We start from the raw sequence: 19,004 nt of genomic DNA, 5'->3' as shown, positions 1-19,004 counted from the left end.
TTGTTCCGATTCAGCAGTAAACAGTAGGTTTCCCCAGGGACAAAAAAAAAAACAGCAACATCCCTACAAATCGCAGAGCCGTGCCTAGAAACTGTGGCAAAAGGGAAATGTGAATGAACCATTTTTTGTTAGAGTTGCCCTAATAAAGATATTTACCGAATGCAGATTTTGTATTTTTATGGGCCAACACAGTGACCTTAACTGTTGACCCCCTCCAGTGACTTTAAAGCACATTCCCCTCCCCACAAAGAATTCAGGCAACTGTAGTTTGTTAAGGGTGCTGGGAACTGTAGTGCCATTAGGGGTAAACTACAGTTCCCAGGAATTTTTTTAGGGGGGTGCTTTAGATATATGGTGTGTACACAGCCTCTGACACCAGCAGTATGTGCAGGAGTGGAACAGGTGAAGAAGAGAAGCCTTTTATGATTGCGAATGGAGGTTGTTTTTGTTTTATGAACGATGTTTTATTCTGTTTTTAGATTTGGGAGGTTTTTTTAAAGTTGTCTCATTGCCCTTTCATTGCCATTGTGCAGATTTCATTCGCACTTCTTCGTGTGCCGCCCATAGCTGCCAAGTTCTCCCTTTTTTTAAGGGAAATTCCCTTATGCTGAATAGGCTTCCTCGCAAGAAAAGGGAAAACTTGGCAGCTATGGTGCCGCCCTGGAATCTTTTGAGGAAGGGCAGTCAAATAATTTATTGTAAGCAAATAAAGTTTCCACTAGGCTTTATCACCACTAGAGAGGACAAGGTTTTTCCTGCTACATTTCTGCATGTCAGGCTTCTGTCAACACGAGCAGGGCCAAGGGAGGGGGACAGAGTTCACAACACAACCATATGACACACACACACACACACACACACACACACACACACAACCTGATTGTGTGAACGGAAGATGAGAGTCAAGAGGTAATGTGAAGTCAGGTCCACAGTGTTTGCTGCTTGTGTCAAAGGACAAGATGGCATCCTCTCATGTTAGACTCGTTGGAATCAATGAATACGACTAACTTAGGTGCCTTAATTTCAATGGATCTACTCTGAGTAAAAGCTAGTTGGACACCAGACCATTATTCAGCATTCACAGGCCCCTCCAAGTGTCGCTATCTTCCAAGGACAGCCCCAGATTTACAGAAGCCAGTCCCAGTTTCTGATTTGATCCCAAAACACCCCACTTTTCCTTAGGGCATCCCTATTTTCACCAGAGAAACGTTGGAGGGTATGGAGTTATGCGACCCCCGAGCCAAACATATAAGTAACTATACAACCTTTAGAAGACATCTGAAGACAGCCCTGTATAGGGAAGGTTTTTTGTTTTTTTTCAAGTTCAAAGTTTTATTATATTTTTATATATGTTAGAAGCCACTCAAAGTGCCTGGGGCATCCCAGTGAGACGGGTGGGGTATGAATAAGAAAATTATTGATTGAGGAGGACATCCCTATTTATATTGGAGAAATGTTAGAGGGCATATTTTCGTTTGTATACTTTGCTTGATATGCAACCTCTTGGTTTGTTTGCTTTTTCGCATTCCCGGCCGGGTGGCAAAACGAGGCTGTTTTTTAGAGTCCATGACTGGCCCCCGTATTTGGTTGATAAACTCTGTTTGGCTTTGTCTGCAAGGCTGCTGTCAAGAGGTCCAGAGAGTGGGGGCTTTGCAGAAGAGGCGGTAGGGTGCATCTCAGGACCCGCTAGGCAAATTGTGTTGGTCGCACAGGCTAAACACACACACACACACACACACACACACGGATTACAAAATGCAAGGAAACATTTAGCAGATGTAGGAAGGAATCGGTTACAAAGGCAGCTATTGAGCGGGAACAGAATGTGCCAGAGAGAGAAGATAAAGCCGTTCTAAGATGTGCTATCCTCATTCCAAGGTGTGTCGAGGGGGCTCTTGAGTTCAGATGTGAGCATGCACCAGGGGAGATGGGGAAAGGGGGGGTGCCAAAAAATGTCTGAAGGGTGTATGGAGGACACACGTCACGGGAGACGTCCTATAAGGAAAACGCAGGACATTCTGGGACTGAATCAGAAATTGGGACGGCTTCTGTAAATCCGGGACTGTCTCTGGAAAATTGGGACACTTGGAGGAGCCTGGAGTGCTGGATAAACAGTGTCCCTGGAGGAGCTGCTGTTTCACAGGGGTTTTTTGTTGGTTGTTAGGGATGAACAGAAGAGAAAGCTGCAAGAAGCCTTTGCTTGCGGGGATAATTGAGTGGGCCTTGCTCCCAGCTCCTTTCGTACACAACTGGGGCAGACATATTCACCGCAAAGTCCCCCCAAGAGGATAGGGTGGGGAGAGCCCGTTCATGCTTTTCCTGTGACGCTCACATTCCTGTACTCGTCTCCCCTTGGGACTTTTGCCTTCCACTGCGTGGGATGGGTCAGCTCAGGGCGGCTTTTCATTCCCACCGAGAGGCAGGCCTCTCTCAAGCTCTCTCCCTCTCCCAATATTTCTTTGGTTGCCGGGGCACCCCCGGGAGAACCCTGTACAGAGATAGCACAGGTTTGCTGCATTCTTTCCACATTTTATACAGTACATGAAAGTATGTGGGGAATCTGGATAGACCCCGCCTCGGCAAACAGGGCGAAGTGGAAACTGGGAAAGGCTGTGCGCCCTGGACAAATGGCCTTGTTTATTTGGGAGGGTTAGCCAAGAATCTGCGTTCCTGTGGACGAGGCACTCCTCTGACCCCTGTAGCATGGTGTACAGTTGTGAGCTTTCTCCTACAACCGGGTGTTAGTCCAACATCCCTGGGCGAGGCTTTTCCAACCTGGTGCCCTCCAGATGGTTTGGACTACAACTCCCATCAGCCTCTAGACTGGGGGGTGGGTTCCCCAACTCCCCCCCACCTCAGACTACTTGAAAATGGCAGAGCATTTAATGGTTTTTCTATTGCATTTCTATTGCTTCTTTTATTATACGGTATTCTGTTTTCTAGTATTAGAATCTGCATTGAATGGTAGAGTGCAATGAAATGCAATATGAGAAACAAAAGAAGCAATTTAAACAAATTGCAGTTAAAAATGTGGAGGTGGCTGTGAACCACCTGGATGAAACCCACCAACCACAGTCTTTGATCCTTTGCACTAGGCTAGGTGTCGTGTTCTAGAGGGCTTTGCAACCACTGGATTTTGACGGCAAAGCTTGATCCTAGGTGCCAGCCCCTCCAACAAACCTAGGCCTCCGAGTGCATCCATCTGACCCCCTCATTCATTCATTTTTATAGTCATTTATTTGACCCCGCTCGTGAGCCAGAAAGGCTTACAATCATGGGGAGTAAGACTGCCCCTGCCACTCAGGCTTGCTGTCTGAAAAGACATGACACAAAAGGAAAGGGGATAGGGAGGGAAAAGGGGGGAAAAACCCTCCAGCATTAGTTAAGAGTTCTAATGTGTCTTCTTTCTAGCAATGAAGGGTGAAGTAAGTTTTCTACAGCAGCTGCTTCTCAGGCCAATGGTTATTCTCCCCGACCCCTTGCCATGAAGCCCCCTCAATGGCGCCTTGGTCAATGAATGGCGCCAGGGTGCGCAGCCCCGAATTCCAGAGAGTGCTAAACTTAGAGGCACATAGCGGCGCCACTGGCCTGTGGCCCTCAGAAAGTTGTCCCAGGAGGGCATACGGCCTTCTGCCCCTGCCGTGGGCCATTATGACTTTGCAGGCCCGAAGCCTGGGTGAGGCCTAGCTGGCGCAGAAGCCTGCCTCCCTGACCGGGGCCCCGGAGGGACTTTTACGAGAGTTTGTAATACAAATGGGAGCGGGAGAGAAGCCTCTGCCAGTCGTGTGTCTGTGGGAAAGAGCATCCCTTGCGCCATGGCAACGGAGCGCACAGATGATTCACTTGCGAAACGCTGAGGAATGTCTCCTGCGTGCCAAGGACGGAGGAGGAAGGGCACATTTCCAGGGCAGCACAAAGCGTGCACATGTGTAGATACAAAGGTAGTAGTAACTAGGAAACTGGGTGGGCCGAGCAAGCGCTGGGATTAGCCTGGCATGCAAACCAAAATGCACGGGGAGCCCTCTGTTGCAAGGCCTTCTTCTTCCCCGGCTCCCCTCGTCCTCCGGCTGGTGTGCTGCCTCTGCTGACCACTCTCGGGTTTCGTTGTGTTTTTATATTTGCAGCAGAACGAGGTGGTGGAACGGACATTGCAATGCAAATTATACAGAAACCGAAGAAGTAATAAGAAATTAAAAGCCATGCAATGGGAACAGCGGGCAGAAAAATCATTAAGTGCTTCCAAACGGCCCTTTGCAGCAGCCGTTCACCAACTTGGTGCCCTGGAGGTGCCCTGCGCTACAATTGCCAGCAGCTTCATCAGCCAGCATGCTGGGGCTGATGGGAATTGTAGTCCGAAACATCTGCAGGGCACAAACATGTTATAGACAGGACGGAACAACACCACAAGTTCCATTTGATAATTAAATGTTTGCATTCAAAGGCAGCTCCACTTCAAATTTGGTTGGCGGAACGGCTTAGTTTGAAACGGAGCTGCCTTTGAGTGCAAACCTTTGGTTCCCAAATGGCACAAGAGGTGGTACAAGAGTGCTTCTGAGCATGAGTGGAGTACACCTCCCTTGCTAGTGAATTTGTGTAAGTTTAGGATTGCCAAGCAGGGCTTCTGAGCTAGAAAGCAGGCCTTCCTCGAGCCCCAACAACCCCCTCCTTTATGTTTGCTCTTGGGGGGTGGGGAATCCCATCGGCCAGTAGCTGTCCCGACATCATCTAGCGGCCTAACTCAAGGTACCACTAAATTGGATGCACAGTCCCCCAGCCATGTATGGTATGACATTCTGCAAAGCTCAGCAAACCTCCAGCTGGGGGGGACCTCAGAAACTGCAACTCCCTAAAGCACCAAAATGCATGAGGTCCCTGGGTTGCTTGCAGCTTACAACTTACACAGGCCTAGATTTCACCACAATAAAAGCATGGGCCTCTTGTTCTCTGCCTTCAGACATGAGGAGCTGTTAGTATTTTTTAAATCTCCCCCCCCCTTTAAAAAAAAACAATTGCGAATCAGGACAGATTTCTCCCCCAACGGATGGTAAAAGTTTCTCCTTCCGTGCTATGGTTTTGCCAGCCTGGGCCTGTCTAGATCCCGCCCTGCTCCTTGGCTTCCTTCTCCTGCACACAGCCAGGGATCCATGGGATTCCTGAGCAGAGAGGAAATCCTCGCAGCGAGTCGGCACAGGCCGGAGTCAGCCGCCTGCCCTTCAAAGTGAATTATGGCGGGGATACGCCGCTGCCAGGCTTCACTCAAAAGCTCCAAAAGGCAACCATCTGGCTTTGGAAACACACCTGTGGGCTTCATTATCTTCCTAATATTCAAAGATTCCTTTTTGTCTGGCACCAAGCTGCAGGCTGCGCACGCCCTGCACACTTAAAGCACATTTAATGTGCATGGCTTTCCCCCAAATAACCCTGGGAGCTGTAGTTCACCCCTTGCAGAGCCGCTATTCCCAGCACCCTTAGCGAACTACAGTTCCCAGGAGCCTTTGGGGGAAGTCACGTGCTTGAAATGCATGGTGTGTTTGCGCAGCCAAAATAATGGTAAGGCAGTCTTTGCTGCAGGTTGGGGGTGCCCTCCTACTCATTCTGCTAACTGGGGGCCCTGGACTTCTTCCTCTGCTGCCTAATATCTGGCTCTCCCTGCACCACCATCACTAACAACAACAACAATTTATTTATATGCCACCCATCTGATTGGGTTACCCCAGCCACTCTGGGCAGCTTCCAACAAATTAAAACACAGTATCAGTGATTGCACAAACCAAAGAAAAATGCCTTGGAAGAGCAGGGCTGCCGTGTTCCTCCCTATCTTTGTATAAAAGTGTGCAGGGTTCCCCCTCCTCTGCTCCTTCTCTTTTACACGGCAAAACAACCATCCCTCTCTCTAGCCAACCCAGCACATTCCACACTCCCTCTTTTGCTGGAAACCCTTCCCTGTTCAGTTCAGAATTTGCTTGGAATTTCTTAAGCATCTTGGTGAAGGGAAACTCACCTTTCCCCTGCTAATTTGGCAATCTAATCCACATTAGTTTTAGCAAGCCGTTTGCTGGCCCATGCACCAATGTTAACTGGGTTTCCCCATCGGGGTTTGGATTTGTTCATTAGCAAAACCCAGGGAGACATGACGCCACAATGCAAAACCACGAGCTTCCAATTATAACCGACGCAAATCGATTGGTTTATCCGCACAGCGGTGCTTTGTTTCATCATGCACAAGCTAGCTTCTACTGAGTCAGTATTTCCTAGCATGGCTCTCCAGGATTTTATGAAAGGGACATTGCCAGCCCTTACCTAGAGAGGCAGTAGGTTGAACCAGAGGCGTTCTGCATGAAAAACGGATGTTCCGCATCTGAGCTATGACTGATGCGCTTTGGCCCATTGTGGCTCCTTTGCAGGCTGCTGAAATTTGTTGCTGTTGGCGATTCCACAGTCCTGGCAGGGTCCAGATTAGCATTATAGTATCAAGAGTTCATCCCAGCAGGTAATGTCCCAGCAGATAATGTCAGTGCCTAAAAGGAGCCTGCTGGATCAGGCCAATGGCCCACATCCTGCTTTCACAGTGGCCAGCCAGAGGTCTGTCGAAAGCCCCAAACCAGGACCTGAGCACAACAATACTCTTCCTCACCTGCGACTTGCAGCAAATGATCTTGAATGGTGCCGCACAAATGCACCTTACAGCATTGCCTTTTAGGAACTATAGGGCGCTCCTTCCCTTCTCCCAAAACAATGAGCCTGCAAACAAAAGATCTGGATGGAGGGCACTGGGCAGTGAGAAAACAATGGAAAGAGCTGACACATATTGAAAAGATATTTGCCAAGTCAAAAGCTGGTTGGTTACATGGTCCGGTCACATAATCTTACAGTGAACAACGAGAATATCACCCAGAGCAGTGACGCTCAGTCTGGCCGCACACACGGAGAATCTTGTACCATCTCAGTTGGAGAAGACCTCAGGGGTGTTCTAAATACACCTGTTGTTGCGAATCGGACAACATATTCGTTGCATTTATACAGTATCCTGCTTATTTCTCCAAGAAGCTAAAGGTGGCCTAGGTGGTTCTCCCTCTCCTTATTTAACCCCCACAGGCCTGTGAAGTAAGGGAGGCTGAGAGGAAGCGGCTGCCCAAGGTCACCCTGCGAGCTTCATAGCAGAGTGGGAAGTTGAACCCTAGTTTTCCCAGGTCCTAGTCCAGCACTCTAACCTCTGCACCATACTGCCATTTCAAACCAGGCCATTCTGAACTTTGGCAGCACCTCTGCTTGAAACTAGCTGGCTATGCCGTAAGCTGCTGGGGCACTGCCCGCCAGTCAATGGTGCATTGAGTGACCCTGAAATCTCCAACTTTCCTGTAAAGGTAAAGGTACCCCTGACGGTTAGATCCAGTTGCGCACGACTCTGGGGTTGCGCGCTCATCTTGCTCTATAGGCTGAGGGAGCCGGAATTTGTCCACAGACAGCTTCCGGGTCATGTGGTCAGCATGACCAAGCCGTTTCTGGCGAACCAGAGGAATGCAAATAGCCTCACAGGAGTCATGCATGAGAATTCTTGTGCATCTGGCCGCATTGGGTGTGTCTATCTGGTCAGATTCCATTGTGTCAGTTACATTTTGCAGGAAAGACTTAGAAACATTTATTTTCACACCACCTCCTCTGCTTTACTAAATAAACCAGGGAAGGGTGGAAATTCCTTCTCCAGGGAGATACATTCACTCCTTGAACACCCACTGTTCTCTTGGGCCAGATCTTTCTCTGCCAGCCACAGGCTGCTCATCAATTGGGTCTGGATCCAGCCAGAGCCCTTGGAGCCTGCTATCACCCAGAGGGCAGGCACTGGCATGGGCTGCCTGTCTGGAAAGTTGGCCCCTTATCACTGGCTGAATGGTGTGCTAATAAACCAGAAGGAGAAGGAAAGAAACCTGCAGAAAAGCGGCACTTTGTAAACTCACAGTTTGCAGACACACACACACTCTCTCTATATATATATATATGTGCAAGAAGGGAGAATTTATTTGGCTTGTAAAATTCACCGGAAATGCAGTAGCTGACAAGGGCAACAAGGGCCCATTAGCCATGACTGTCAATTTCCTGCCTGGACTCCCATGCTGCAGTAGTTAATTCCTTAAATACAGGGGCAGCCCCCCCCCCCAAGCCCAGCACAGCCTGGCTCTAGCTGCTCAGTAGTGAGGCAAAATGCACTCTGCACACACTCAGGGGCACTTTCACCTTTTGTTATTGTAACACATATTCCAGGTGGTTGAGCTGTGATGTTCAAAAAGGGACCCTGCACCTCCGCCAGAGCTCACACAGGCTTAAACCCTGTCCCGTCATCCTTTCCAGGCCTGCCCTGGGGGCAAACCAGGGAGCAGAGAATGGTTCCTTTGTCTTGACCTTCTGTATCTCTGTCTTGTGACACCAATCCGGAGCAGCGTATCCCAGATCCTTCCACTTGGGCAATGCATGAGCCATCGTTCGGGTGACCTCTGGCAACCCCTTTTCCCGCTGGTGCTTCTCTAAGATAAGGCTGCGCGGCCGGCCACCCCTCCCTCTTTTATTTAGATCTCCCATCTTTATTATTTTTCTTTAATCGGTCAGAACAATGAGGGCTCATTGCTCAGACTTTCCTATGGAACGGCTCGGTTTCCTTTTTTGGTGCTGTGGAACAAGCCCTTCTGAACTTCGGCTGCCAAGAGGCGGGTGAGAGAGACTGAGAGGGGTGGCTCTGATCCAACAGCTACGAAAGCTGCAGAGCTTGTTTAGATTTGGCAGGGATGGAGAAGAGGGAGGGGGCTGGGGAGAGTCAAGTACAGAGGCGGGGGGGGGGCAGACTGCTTTTGCTGGACAGGAAGAGGGGCAGCCAGGTTGCTGGGAGCAGGGGACATGACCGAGGGGTATATAATTGGGCACAGATAGAAAGTGGATGGAGAAAAGGTTTTCTCCCTCTCTCATGACCTTTGAATTCATGGACATTCAGAGAAATGTAAAGAAGAAGTTTCAACAAAAGAGGAGTGGACTGTAAAACGATTGGACTATATGGAGATGGCGAAATGGACGGCAAAAATAAGAGACCAAGAATAATAGCCACTCAGGGCGGCTAACAACAAACATTACTCGTCAAAAAATGGAAAGAAGCAGAAGTCCCAGCAAAGGAAGATTGGTTTCAAAAACTTACGGAATATGCAGAAATGACGAAACTTACCAGAAGAATAAGAAATCAAGATAACAAACTTTCTATAAAAGAATGGAGATGGTTGATTGAATATTTACAGATAAATTGTAAACGGATAAGAACATTGGCAGGATTATTGTAATAACCTGCAGTTTGATAAGAGTATATATTTAAAGCAGACAAATGAGCAAATTAAGTTAATTTGGATATGCAGAAGATACTAAAAATAAATTTAAGGAACCGCAGAAATAGGGGGAAGGAAGTCGGGTTTCGAAATGTTAAAATGATTGTAAAATCAGTGAAATGTATAAACCTGAAAAGCATAAATAAAATTTTAAAAATTTAAATGGCAGCAACCCCCCTCAAGCTGCTTCTTTCCCTGAAAGTGAGCTAAGATGCTGCTTTGCAGGGTGTGTGTGTGTGTGCAAAATAATCTCTCATTTGTGGGAATGTTCAGGGATGCAGGAGAGGATATATTGTTTGATTACTGTACTGTATATTCTTTCCTACTTGTGTTAACAAGTTCTACAATTTAGCAGAGTAACACTCCCCTTTTTAAACTTGCACAGCGGATACGTTTGCTCAGGCTTGCTAAAGCCTCTAAAATAAGTTACCTGGTAATCTCCCCTTTAGATAAAGCTAAAAGGGACCCCTGACCTTTAGGTCCAGTCGTGACCGACTCTGGGGTTGCAGCGCTCATCTCGCGTTATTGGCTGAGGGAGCCGGCGTACAGCTTCCAGGTCTTGTGGCCAGCATGACAAAGCCGCTTCTGGCGAACCAGAGCAGCGCACCAAAACGCCGTTTACCTTCCCGCTTGGAGTGGTACCTTTTTATCTACTTGCACTTTGACGTGCTTTCGAACTGCTAGGTTGGCAGGAGCTGGGACCGAGCAACCCCTTCAGTCCCTCATAAAAGAAATAGACACAACACAGTCTTCTATAGAAGTATAAAAAGAGTTTACTCACTCCTTCTGTTCACAGATGGATCCCAGAAGGCAGGTTTAAGTTACAAAAGTAATATACCTGGAATCTATCCCATAAAGAAATAGTCCCTTTGTCCTCTGTTGCATAGCTGCCAAGTCTCCCGTATTCCCCGGGAAACCCCCGTTTTTCCAGCCGTTCCCAGTTGGAAAAACGGATTTTTTTTTTGTTTTCCCCCAGTTTACTTACCGGCTGTGGGAGGCTCCTTCTGCGCATGTCTGGAGTCTCTGGACATGCGCAGAAGCGATTTCTGGTGGCCATTTTGGAACTGGGTGGAGCATGCTCAGAAGCGACTTCCGGTGCTGCTCTACCCAGTTCCAAAATGGCGGCAGCGCTACTTCCGGTCTGCCGATCCCTTATTTTTCCGGCAGGAACTTGGCAGGTATGCTCTGTTGGCTGGAAGCCAAGAGAGCATCTTCGGCTAAGCAGATGTTGCTTCTTCGACGAATGTAGTCAGAGAGAGATGGCGGCTATTCCTATGCGATTGTTACCTGCACAGGTGAAGTCACGCCCACCTCTGGTCACATGTAGAGGAAGTCTGTCCCAGCCTAGGAGGAAACAGGAAGTTCCAACTGGCTGGTCCAGACATCCCCTTTGTTTGTCCACTCTAGGGATGTTGTACTTGACTGCTCTGTGTTTCACATCCCACATTATTCCACAAGGCTCTCTCTTCTCCTCCGCAGGCTACGACTTCCCGGCAGTGTTGCAGTGGTTTGCTGAGCGCGTGGACCTCATCATCCTCCTCTTTGACGCCCACAAGCTGGAGATCTCAGACGAGTTCTCGGAGGCCATCCGGGCCCTCAAGGGCAACGAGGACAAGATCCGGGTGGTCCTGAACAAGGCCGACATGGTGGAGACGCAGCAGCTGATGCGGGTCTATGGCGCCCTCATGTGGTCGCTGGGCAAAGTGTTCAACACGCCCGAGGTGCTGCGTGTCTACATCGGGTCCTTCTGGTCGGAGCCCCTGATGATCTCCGATAACCGACGGCTCTTTGAGCTCGAGGAGCAGGACTTGTTCACGGACATCCAGAACCTGCCCCGGAATTCTGCCCTGAGGAAGCTTAACGATTTGGTCAAGAGAGCCCGTCTGGTCAGGGTGAGTACTTGGGTGGCCACAAAGTAGACAGGGAAGGATAAGAATTCCCTTGGACAACAAGGAGATGTTCAGTAGATCGGGGCTGGGAAAACCCGTGGCCCTCCAGATGTTCTTGGACTCCAGCTCCCATCAGCCAGCAGTCATCAAAGGTGATGGGAGCTGTAATATGACAACATCTGAAGGCACACATGTTCCCCACCCCCTGCGGCAGGTAAGGCATTGCGATGGGTTATGAGAAAGGAGGTTCTGACTAGACATCAAGAAGAGCTGTCATAGCCCTGTCCGTGTCCTGTTGCTGATCAAGAAGGGGATAGGAGTCTCCAAGGAACACTTGCCTGAGAGCAGAATCCACATATGAAGTCAGGGGACCCAGAGGTCAGGGAATCCAGATGACCACAAAGACAAGGGTCCAGTCTAGAGGTCAGGGAGTCCAGATGATCACAGAGACAAGGGTCTAGATCAGGCACCCCCAAACTTCGGCCCTCCAGATGTTTTGGACTACAATTCCCATCTTCCCCGACCACTGGTCCTCTTAGCTAGGGATCATGGGAGTTGTAGGCCAAAACATCTAGAGGGCCGCAGTTTGGGGATGGCTGGTCTAGATGGAGAGCAGGAAACAGCAAGGCAGGGCCAGGAACCACAAGCATTGTTTCTGCTGCTGAGAGCTCTGCTTAAGAAGGCTGAAGCCAGCTGGTTCTCATCAGTGCCTTCTCCTGTTCTTGAAGGCTGATCAGTTGCAGGTGGCATCATTCCGCCTTCTTCTCCTTCAGGCTGCTGTTCAGCAGGTGAAGCTGACTCCTGACCCATGACAAGAATTTTCAGCCAGTAAGAAGTGTTAGGACAGTGGAACGGACTCCCTTGGAAGGTGGTGGACTCTCCTTCCTTGAAGGTTTTTAAGCAGAGGTTGGATGGCCACCTGTCATGGATGCTTTAGTTGAGATTCCTTCATTGTAGGGGTTTAGAACAGATGAACCTCTGGGTTCCTTCCAACTCTATGATTCTATGACCCAGTAGTTGGTCAATGACAATAAGCTGTTGGTCGACAACAGTAAGATAATGTTCTGTTCTGATGGTTCCCAAACTGCCCTCGTCCCCCAGTGTGCTTGAAAATCGCTGAGAGCCTTGGCCATGGGTAGGCAAACTAAGGCCCAGGGGCCGGATCAATCCAGCCCACGGATGGTCCGGGAATCAGTGTGTTTTTACATGAGTAGAATGTGTCCTTTTATTTCAAATGCATTATTTGTGGGGCATAGGAATTCGTTCATTCCTCCCCCAAAAATATAGTCCTGCCCCCCACAAGGTCTGAGGGACAGTGGACCAGGCCCCCTGCTGAAAATGTTTGCTGCCTCCTGGTCTTGGCGGACACTTATTAATTTGCCTGCTTTTTGTAGCACTTGTCATGCACTGCACTACCGTAGATGTTGTATGATTTTTACTTGTATTTTTACAGGCCCACTCCAGACCACCTGAATGATGCTCACAGGCCACTGGTGGTCCACGGACCCCAGTTTGAGATGCCCTGTGGACCAGTTCCATTAGGAGGAAGGGAAGTGCAGCCTCTGCCCTTTTCAGGGGCGCTCCATTGCAGCCGTGAATGCTCTGTTGCAAAACATCCTTGGCTGGCGGTGGAACATTCCCTTGCAATGGAATTGGAGGGCAAATAGGCACCGCGTCTTGAGAGAGACGGCTTCGCTGGGTTGTGAAAGGCAAATGATCCCAAAGGGAGATCTGTCGCAGGCAGGGAGCTTCTCCAACAGGAGAATATGGCATTCACTCCCTCAAGCAGAGATGTCCCATTGCAATGGGGGTAGTTGCAGCAACGGAGCTGGGGTAGGAATTCTGTTGTAGTCACCCATAGGATACAGTGGCTTTGAAATGGGACTGGAAAGGAGAACAGGAATTGCGCACTGAGAGAATGTCATGTTACAAGAGACCGTGATATGGGTGTGTTGTGTGAATGAATGACACAAGGGAGGTTATTCTTCCACTGAGGTGGGGATTGAAGGAAGAGCAGGTATTATCCCATTTGAACAGCCGTGTGTGTGTGTGTGTGTGTGTGTGTGTGTGTGTGTGTGTGAGAGAGAGAGAGAGAGAGAGAGAGAGAGAGAGAGAGAGAGAGAGAGAGAGAGAGAGAATATTAATGACTGCATAACTGTTGGCCAATGGGGTAATTTCCCATCACAACCACGGATAGGTGGAGACAGCAAGCATTATTGAATGGAAGGATATTCCAGCGTTGCAGACCTGTTTGTGAATGAAGGAAGGGTTTGGCTGATGCTCCACACAGTGAGAAAATATGGGGTTTAAATGGGGTTGTGGGGTGAGGACATACAATGGCAGGCTTTACCCATCAGGCTAATGTGCCAGATTCATTCCTGAACTTCTCTTCACCCATACTGAGGATGGACTCCCATGCTGTGGTTCATCCTACTATTGCCCTCCTTCAGCTGCCTCCAACTACACTGCTTTTCCTTTTCAAAATGATTGACCTTAAGTAATAGGATCACACAGACCCTACTTGCAGAGGGGCCCTTCCACTATACCACCCCCATTCCCCTTTTTTCTCTGTCGCAGGAGACCGCAGCTTGTCCCGACGCCCAGTTTTTAATTGCTGCTTTTCCTGTTCTCCAGAGCAATTGGGAAGGGACTTCATTGCGCCTCCCCCTCCGAACAATGGCCCCGTCCCCGCAGAGGAAGCTCGTATTGTGCTTCAGGGTACAATGTGTTTATGGGCTCGGCCACCCCTTTCCTATTTCCCAACGCTTCCCTCTGTGTTTTGCTCTGGTTTTCTCGTTAAGCACGTTCCTGGTGAGGTGGCATCTTCCGCCTTCTTAATTAGATGAATGACGCCGCCTCGTTTCTCTCCTCTCAGGCCTGTTGCTCTGGGTACGCAGAGTAGCGGAGATGGGTAGAGGAGCCTGGTCTCGCCCAAATATCTGTCCTAGCCATAGATCAAATCCTGGCTCCCACATCTCACAAATAACAGCATTAGCTATTTTTGACCCATCAGAAAGACAGTCTTTTAGCGAGCCAGGCATGAGTCTGAGGTCCTGGAGGCTGCTCCATGAGGGTGGGAGGAGGGCACCGTCCTACAAACCTCAGCCTGCCCTCAGCCAGCCTCACACCTCTCTGCCCTCTTGCTTTTGACCAATCCAGAGAGTAGCACAGCCTGTCACCCTCTCCCTCCTCAGTTTCCATAGAAATCGGCAGAGAAGATGGGGACCAATCTAGAATCAGCTGCTTCTGCCTGTCACTGGCACTGACTCCAGCTGCTGTTGGCATCCCTGCCTTCCGCCCTACCGTTGCCAAGATAGAGAGGGAAGGGGCAACCCACCTTTTCTGGTTTGGTTCCTATCCCCACCCAGTTTTGGACACAGCCTAACCCACTGCACATTCTGTCGCCATCCACTGCCGGCATTCAGTCGCCTTTGAAAGGAAACAGCAGCAGCAGCAGCAAACCACTATTGTAAGGATGGTGAGGTGGTGGATGTTGGATTACAACTCCCATCAGCCCCAGCCAAGATGGTAAGCTGCAGTCCAAAATAACTGCAGGACGCCTGGTTGGGGAAGGCTGATTCCTGCACTGCAGGGTGTTGGACTAGATGATCCTTGGGGGTCCCTTCCAACTCTACAGTTCTATGATTCTATGTTTCTGTGATATATGGGAAGCACATTGAATGCCTGAAGGCTCTGTATGGAGCTGGTAAGTGCCCCTACCAAATTACTTAATTTTCAACTGGTTGACAGTCCTAACATTCATATTATAATAATAACTTACACAGTTCTGTGTGGGATCCTCATCTGACAGCATCACCACGTCTTAAAAACAATGGTTTGTGTGAAGATTTGGAGGGACGAGAGGGCACATAATCACATGGATAATTGGCTGCTTGCTGGCCTTAAACAGCCTCCCCAAATCTGCCACCTATAGTGGTCTGCCTTGCCTTGTCCAATGACAGGGCCGGCCCAGGCTTCAGTTCCTCAATGTTCCCCTCTGTCGGCATACATAGCTGACTTAGGTCATGTCTGCACTGTGCATTTAAAGTGCTCTTATAGCACTTCAAACAGTCATGGCTTCCTCCAGCGAATCCCAGGAACCATCGTTTGTTAAGGGTACTGGGAATTATAGTTCTGAGTGGCTAAACTACAGTTCCCAGGATCCTTTGAGGGAAGCCTGATGCTTTGGATGTATAGTGTGGCTGATGTGACTTAGAAATATGGGAAGCTGCCGCATTGATTTGCTCTTAGAAAACACTGCACAGATTAATTCTAGGCAATCTGTTCCAGCAGCAAGGAGGCATCACTCCTTCTGCCAGCTCTCTCTCCCCCCCTCTCTCTCTCACACACAGAGATTTGCAGATTCTTTACAAGGTTCTTCAGTCACCCAGAAAACGAGCCAGCAGTTACCCAAAAGTTCAGGAAGCTTCTGTTTTCGCCCCCAGATTTCTCAGCCTTATCTTTTCCTGTCACCTGTAAGGATGGGTTTGTATTACAAGGGCCCTCCAGTGGCAATTTCCTCCTGGCTTTGGAAAAAGAAAATAACACAAACCCACCAAAAAAAACAGCTGGGTGGCTGTACAAGGAAGGACGCCAAGGCCTCTGCAGTAAATTTTTCTCCAGTGTCAGGCACACCAACCCTGGAGTTGAGGACTGAGGACACGTCCACACAGCCCTCATTTCGGGATGGGGGTTGTCATGTGCTGGCAAATTCAGGCTCCACGATTGAAGCTGATTTGGGCTCCTGAGCAGCAAACCTTCCCACTAAAAATTGGACTTTTGGTAAGGAGGGAAGCGTGGGGTGATAGTGCTTGCTTTGACCCAACGTACTCACCGTGCCTTTAAAGCACACAGGACTCTCCCCCCCCCCCAAAAAAAAGAATTCTGGGAAGTGTAGTTTATTAAGGGTGCTGAGTAGGGCCCGGTATCCTTTGCGGGAGAGAGAGCCAACTTTGCGGTGCGTCTGCAGCTATTAAAATCCCTTCCCCGCAAACTAATCAGGATGAATGCTCAGTCAAAAGATCGAAGGCTGAAGTAGCATTGAAATGGGATGACGTTTTAACTGCCCTCTCACACCACTGTGAGCACAAATCATCAAAGATGCACAATTAGAAAGGACCCTCACTTTATCCATTTCTGATCAGAGGCCCAGGACAGGATTTACAACCTGGCTCCTGGCTCCCTCTCTGCGGACGTTTCCTCTGCTCATCTCTCTCCTACAACCCCTGCATCCTGTCTTGCCTGGGCTTCTGAGCCTCTCTCACGCCCCAGACGTCAGCCGCTTCAGCTTGGCTGCCACCTCAAGGGTTGATGAGCCGAGCCAACGACAACGTGGAGATTTCCTAATTCTCCAGACAATGAGCTGGGCTGCTTTGCACAGGAAAGTCCTGGGCCATAAATCCAGCCGGTGGCTGGGGAGACGACCCCAGCACGGCCGAGAGGGGTGGCACCCAAGTGGTTGGAATCCGTCTGTTAGCCAGGAGTCCAGAGGAGAGGCTGCAAACCCTGCTTTAGGCTGCTCTCGAATGTTAGAATCTTCTTCTTCAGTGCTGCATCACTCCAGTCCTGGAAGGAACACAGTCAGTTTTTATGTGCACCAAGTTGGGGAAGCCGGTGACGCTTTTGCTGGAAGCCTGAAGCTAGCATTCCAAAGTGGTCGGTGACTTCTACCCTCTCAAGCTTCCTGGCCCTTTTTGGCTCTGTAAAAACACCTTTTCCTGGAAAGAACACCCTGCCTAGCACAAGTCCAGGATATCTGCTTCAGCACATCTTTCTATCCCCACCTACTGCCTTGACTTCTTTCTGCACCCTCTTCCTGTTCTCTTCCTTCGGCACCGAAATGCTCTGCCTGAATTCACTTAACCTTTTGCTTGTCTCCATGCTCCCCACTTGGAGGGCCTGAGGACATTCCGTGACATCACAACAGCTCAGCCACTCAGGGCCAGTCCTACCTTTCGTCAGAGTAAGGTGGCAGATGCTGGTGTGTGTGTGTGTGTGTGTGTGTGTGTGCAGCTAAACAATGTTGGAGGACAGTCACTAGGTGTATGCCACAAAGCCTGCCCTGCTTGCCCTAAGCAAGCCTGCAACCCTCAAGTGCGGCGGCGGACAGGTTCCTGTTATCGGTGCTGAAGGAACGCCCCCCCCCCCCGCTAGCTTTTGAGCATTGAATAGGAGGCAGTGTTATCTTGTCCTTAGCCTCAGGTGGCAAAAAAGCTTGGGCCAGCTTGCAACCAGTGGTGAGCAAAGAACGGGGGGTGAGGGAGTGTTTCTTTTTTCTTTTGGAAAAAAGTATATTGAAGTTTTCACATTACAATAGGGGAGGAAAACCCAAACTACCGTAATCTACAGGAAATAAGAAAGATACTGAAGAAAAAACAGAAAAAAGCTACAAAGATACAAGATATATATCTTAAATTTCATCCTGAAGATTAGTCAGAGCAGACCCATCAAAATAGGCACAGCTCCAATTAATTGTGATGGGCGGTATTCAATACATCTATTATTATTATTATTATTATTATTATTATTATTATTTACTTATATCCTGCCCATCTGACTGGGTTGCCTCAGCCACTCTGGGCAGTTTCCAACACAATGTAAAAACACAGCCAAACATTAGATATTAAAAAATTTCCTGATAAAGGCTGCCTTCAGGTGTCTCCAGAAAGTTGTGTGGCTGTTTATCTCCTCGACATCTGGTGAGAGGGCGTTCCACAGGGTGGGTGCCATTACCAAGAAGGCCCTCTGCCTGGTTCTCTGTAACTTCACTTCTCACAGTGGGGGAACCGCCGGAAGGCCCTCGGAGCTGGACTTCAGTGTCCAGGCTGAATGATGGGGTTGGAGACACTCCTTCGGGTATACAGGGCCGAGTCCTTTGAATGCGTGGTGTGAATGTGGCCTGACAGAAACACATGCTGCTCTTAAGAGCCAATCTTCGTAACCTGCTGCTTCGGTCCACCCAGGTGCATGCTCACATCATCAGCCACCTGAAGAGAGAGATGCCGTCTGTCTTTGGCAAGGACAACAAGAAGAAAGCGCTGATTGCCAAGCTGCCCGTCATCTTCGCCAAGATCCAACTTGAGCATCACATCTCGCCGGGCGATTTCCCCGACTGCGACAAGATGCAGGTGAGGGCAGTTTCCTTGTCTCCCATCGCACTCATCTGAAGCAGCCATGATAGGCAAAACAACAAAAGCTTCCCTGTACTAGATCGCATCTCCTTTACTTTTTTGCCATGGCCCTCACCTCAGGATCAGGGGTAGGGAATCTGTGTCCCTTCCAATGTTGCTGGTGGTGTGCAGGCAGAATGCTCACCTAGTGTCATGGGCTGCTTGGATGCAGAGAAGGGGTGGGAGGCACCAGCTGGGGAACCCCCCCAGGGGAAGAAGGCTCAGAGCCAGGGGATGAGTGGTGGGATGACAATGAGTGGCCAGAGGGAGAAGACAGGGAAGAGGAGGTGTCAGAAGCTGAAAAGGTAACAGGGTTTAGTGAGCGGGAAGAGGATGTGGCAGAGAGCAGTCCAGAATCAGAGGCAGAAGCAGAGGCTGGAGAGGAGGGAGGTCAAGAGGCAGAGATGAGTCAGGCTGCTGAAGAAGCCAGGGGGTCTCCCCCTCCTTCTGCAACAAGCTCCCCTCTCTCCTGGTCTCCCAGAACCAGAAGAGGCATGAAGAGGGCAGAGGAGAAGTTAGCTTCATGCAGGCACAGTCTCAGATTGCTTGGGGAAAGCCCTGGAGAGGAGGGGACTTAGGCAGCTGTG

The 19,004-nt window shown here is 49.5% G+C and overlaps 1 protein-coding gene across 1 annotated transcript in view; it reads left to right on the top strand.

Moving 5' to 3' along the window:
* The window catches only part of EHD2 (EH domain containing 2), a 37,601-nt gene that overhangs the window by 12,160 nt on the left and 6,437 nt on the right, over positions 1 to 19,004 (top strand). The window contains exons 3-4 of the mRNA XM_035118042.3: positions 10,839 to 11,251; positions 18,211 to 18,375. Of these exons, the coding sequence (XP_034973933.1) occupies positions 10,839 to 11,251; positions 18,211 to 18,375 (578 nt within the window). The remainder of the gene's footprint in view (positions 1 to 10,838; positions 11,252 to 18,210; positions 18,376 to 19,004) is intronic.

Source organism: Zootoca vivipara, chromosome 6 (assembly GCF_965207765.1).
Source record: "Zootoca vivipara chromosome 6, rZooViv2.hap1.1, whole genome shotgun sequence".
In the NCBI taxonomy this organism is placed as follows: domain Eukaryota; kingdom Metazoa; phylum Chordata; class Lepidosauria; order Squamata; family Lacertidae; genus Zootoca; species Zootoca vivipara.
Note: the sequence above shows the minus strand (reverse complement) of the source record. Positions and strands in the feature narration are given on the sequence as shown.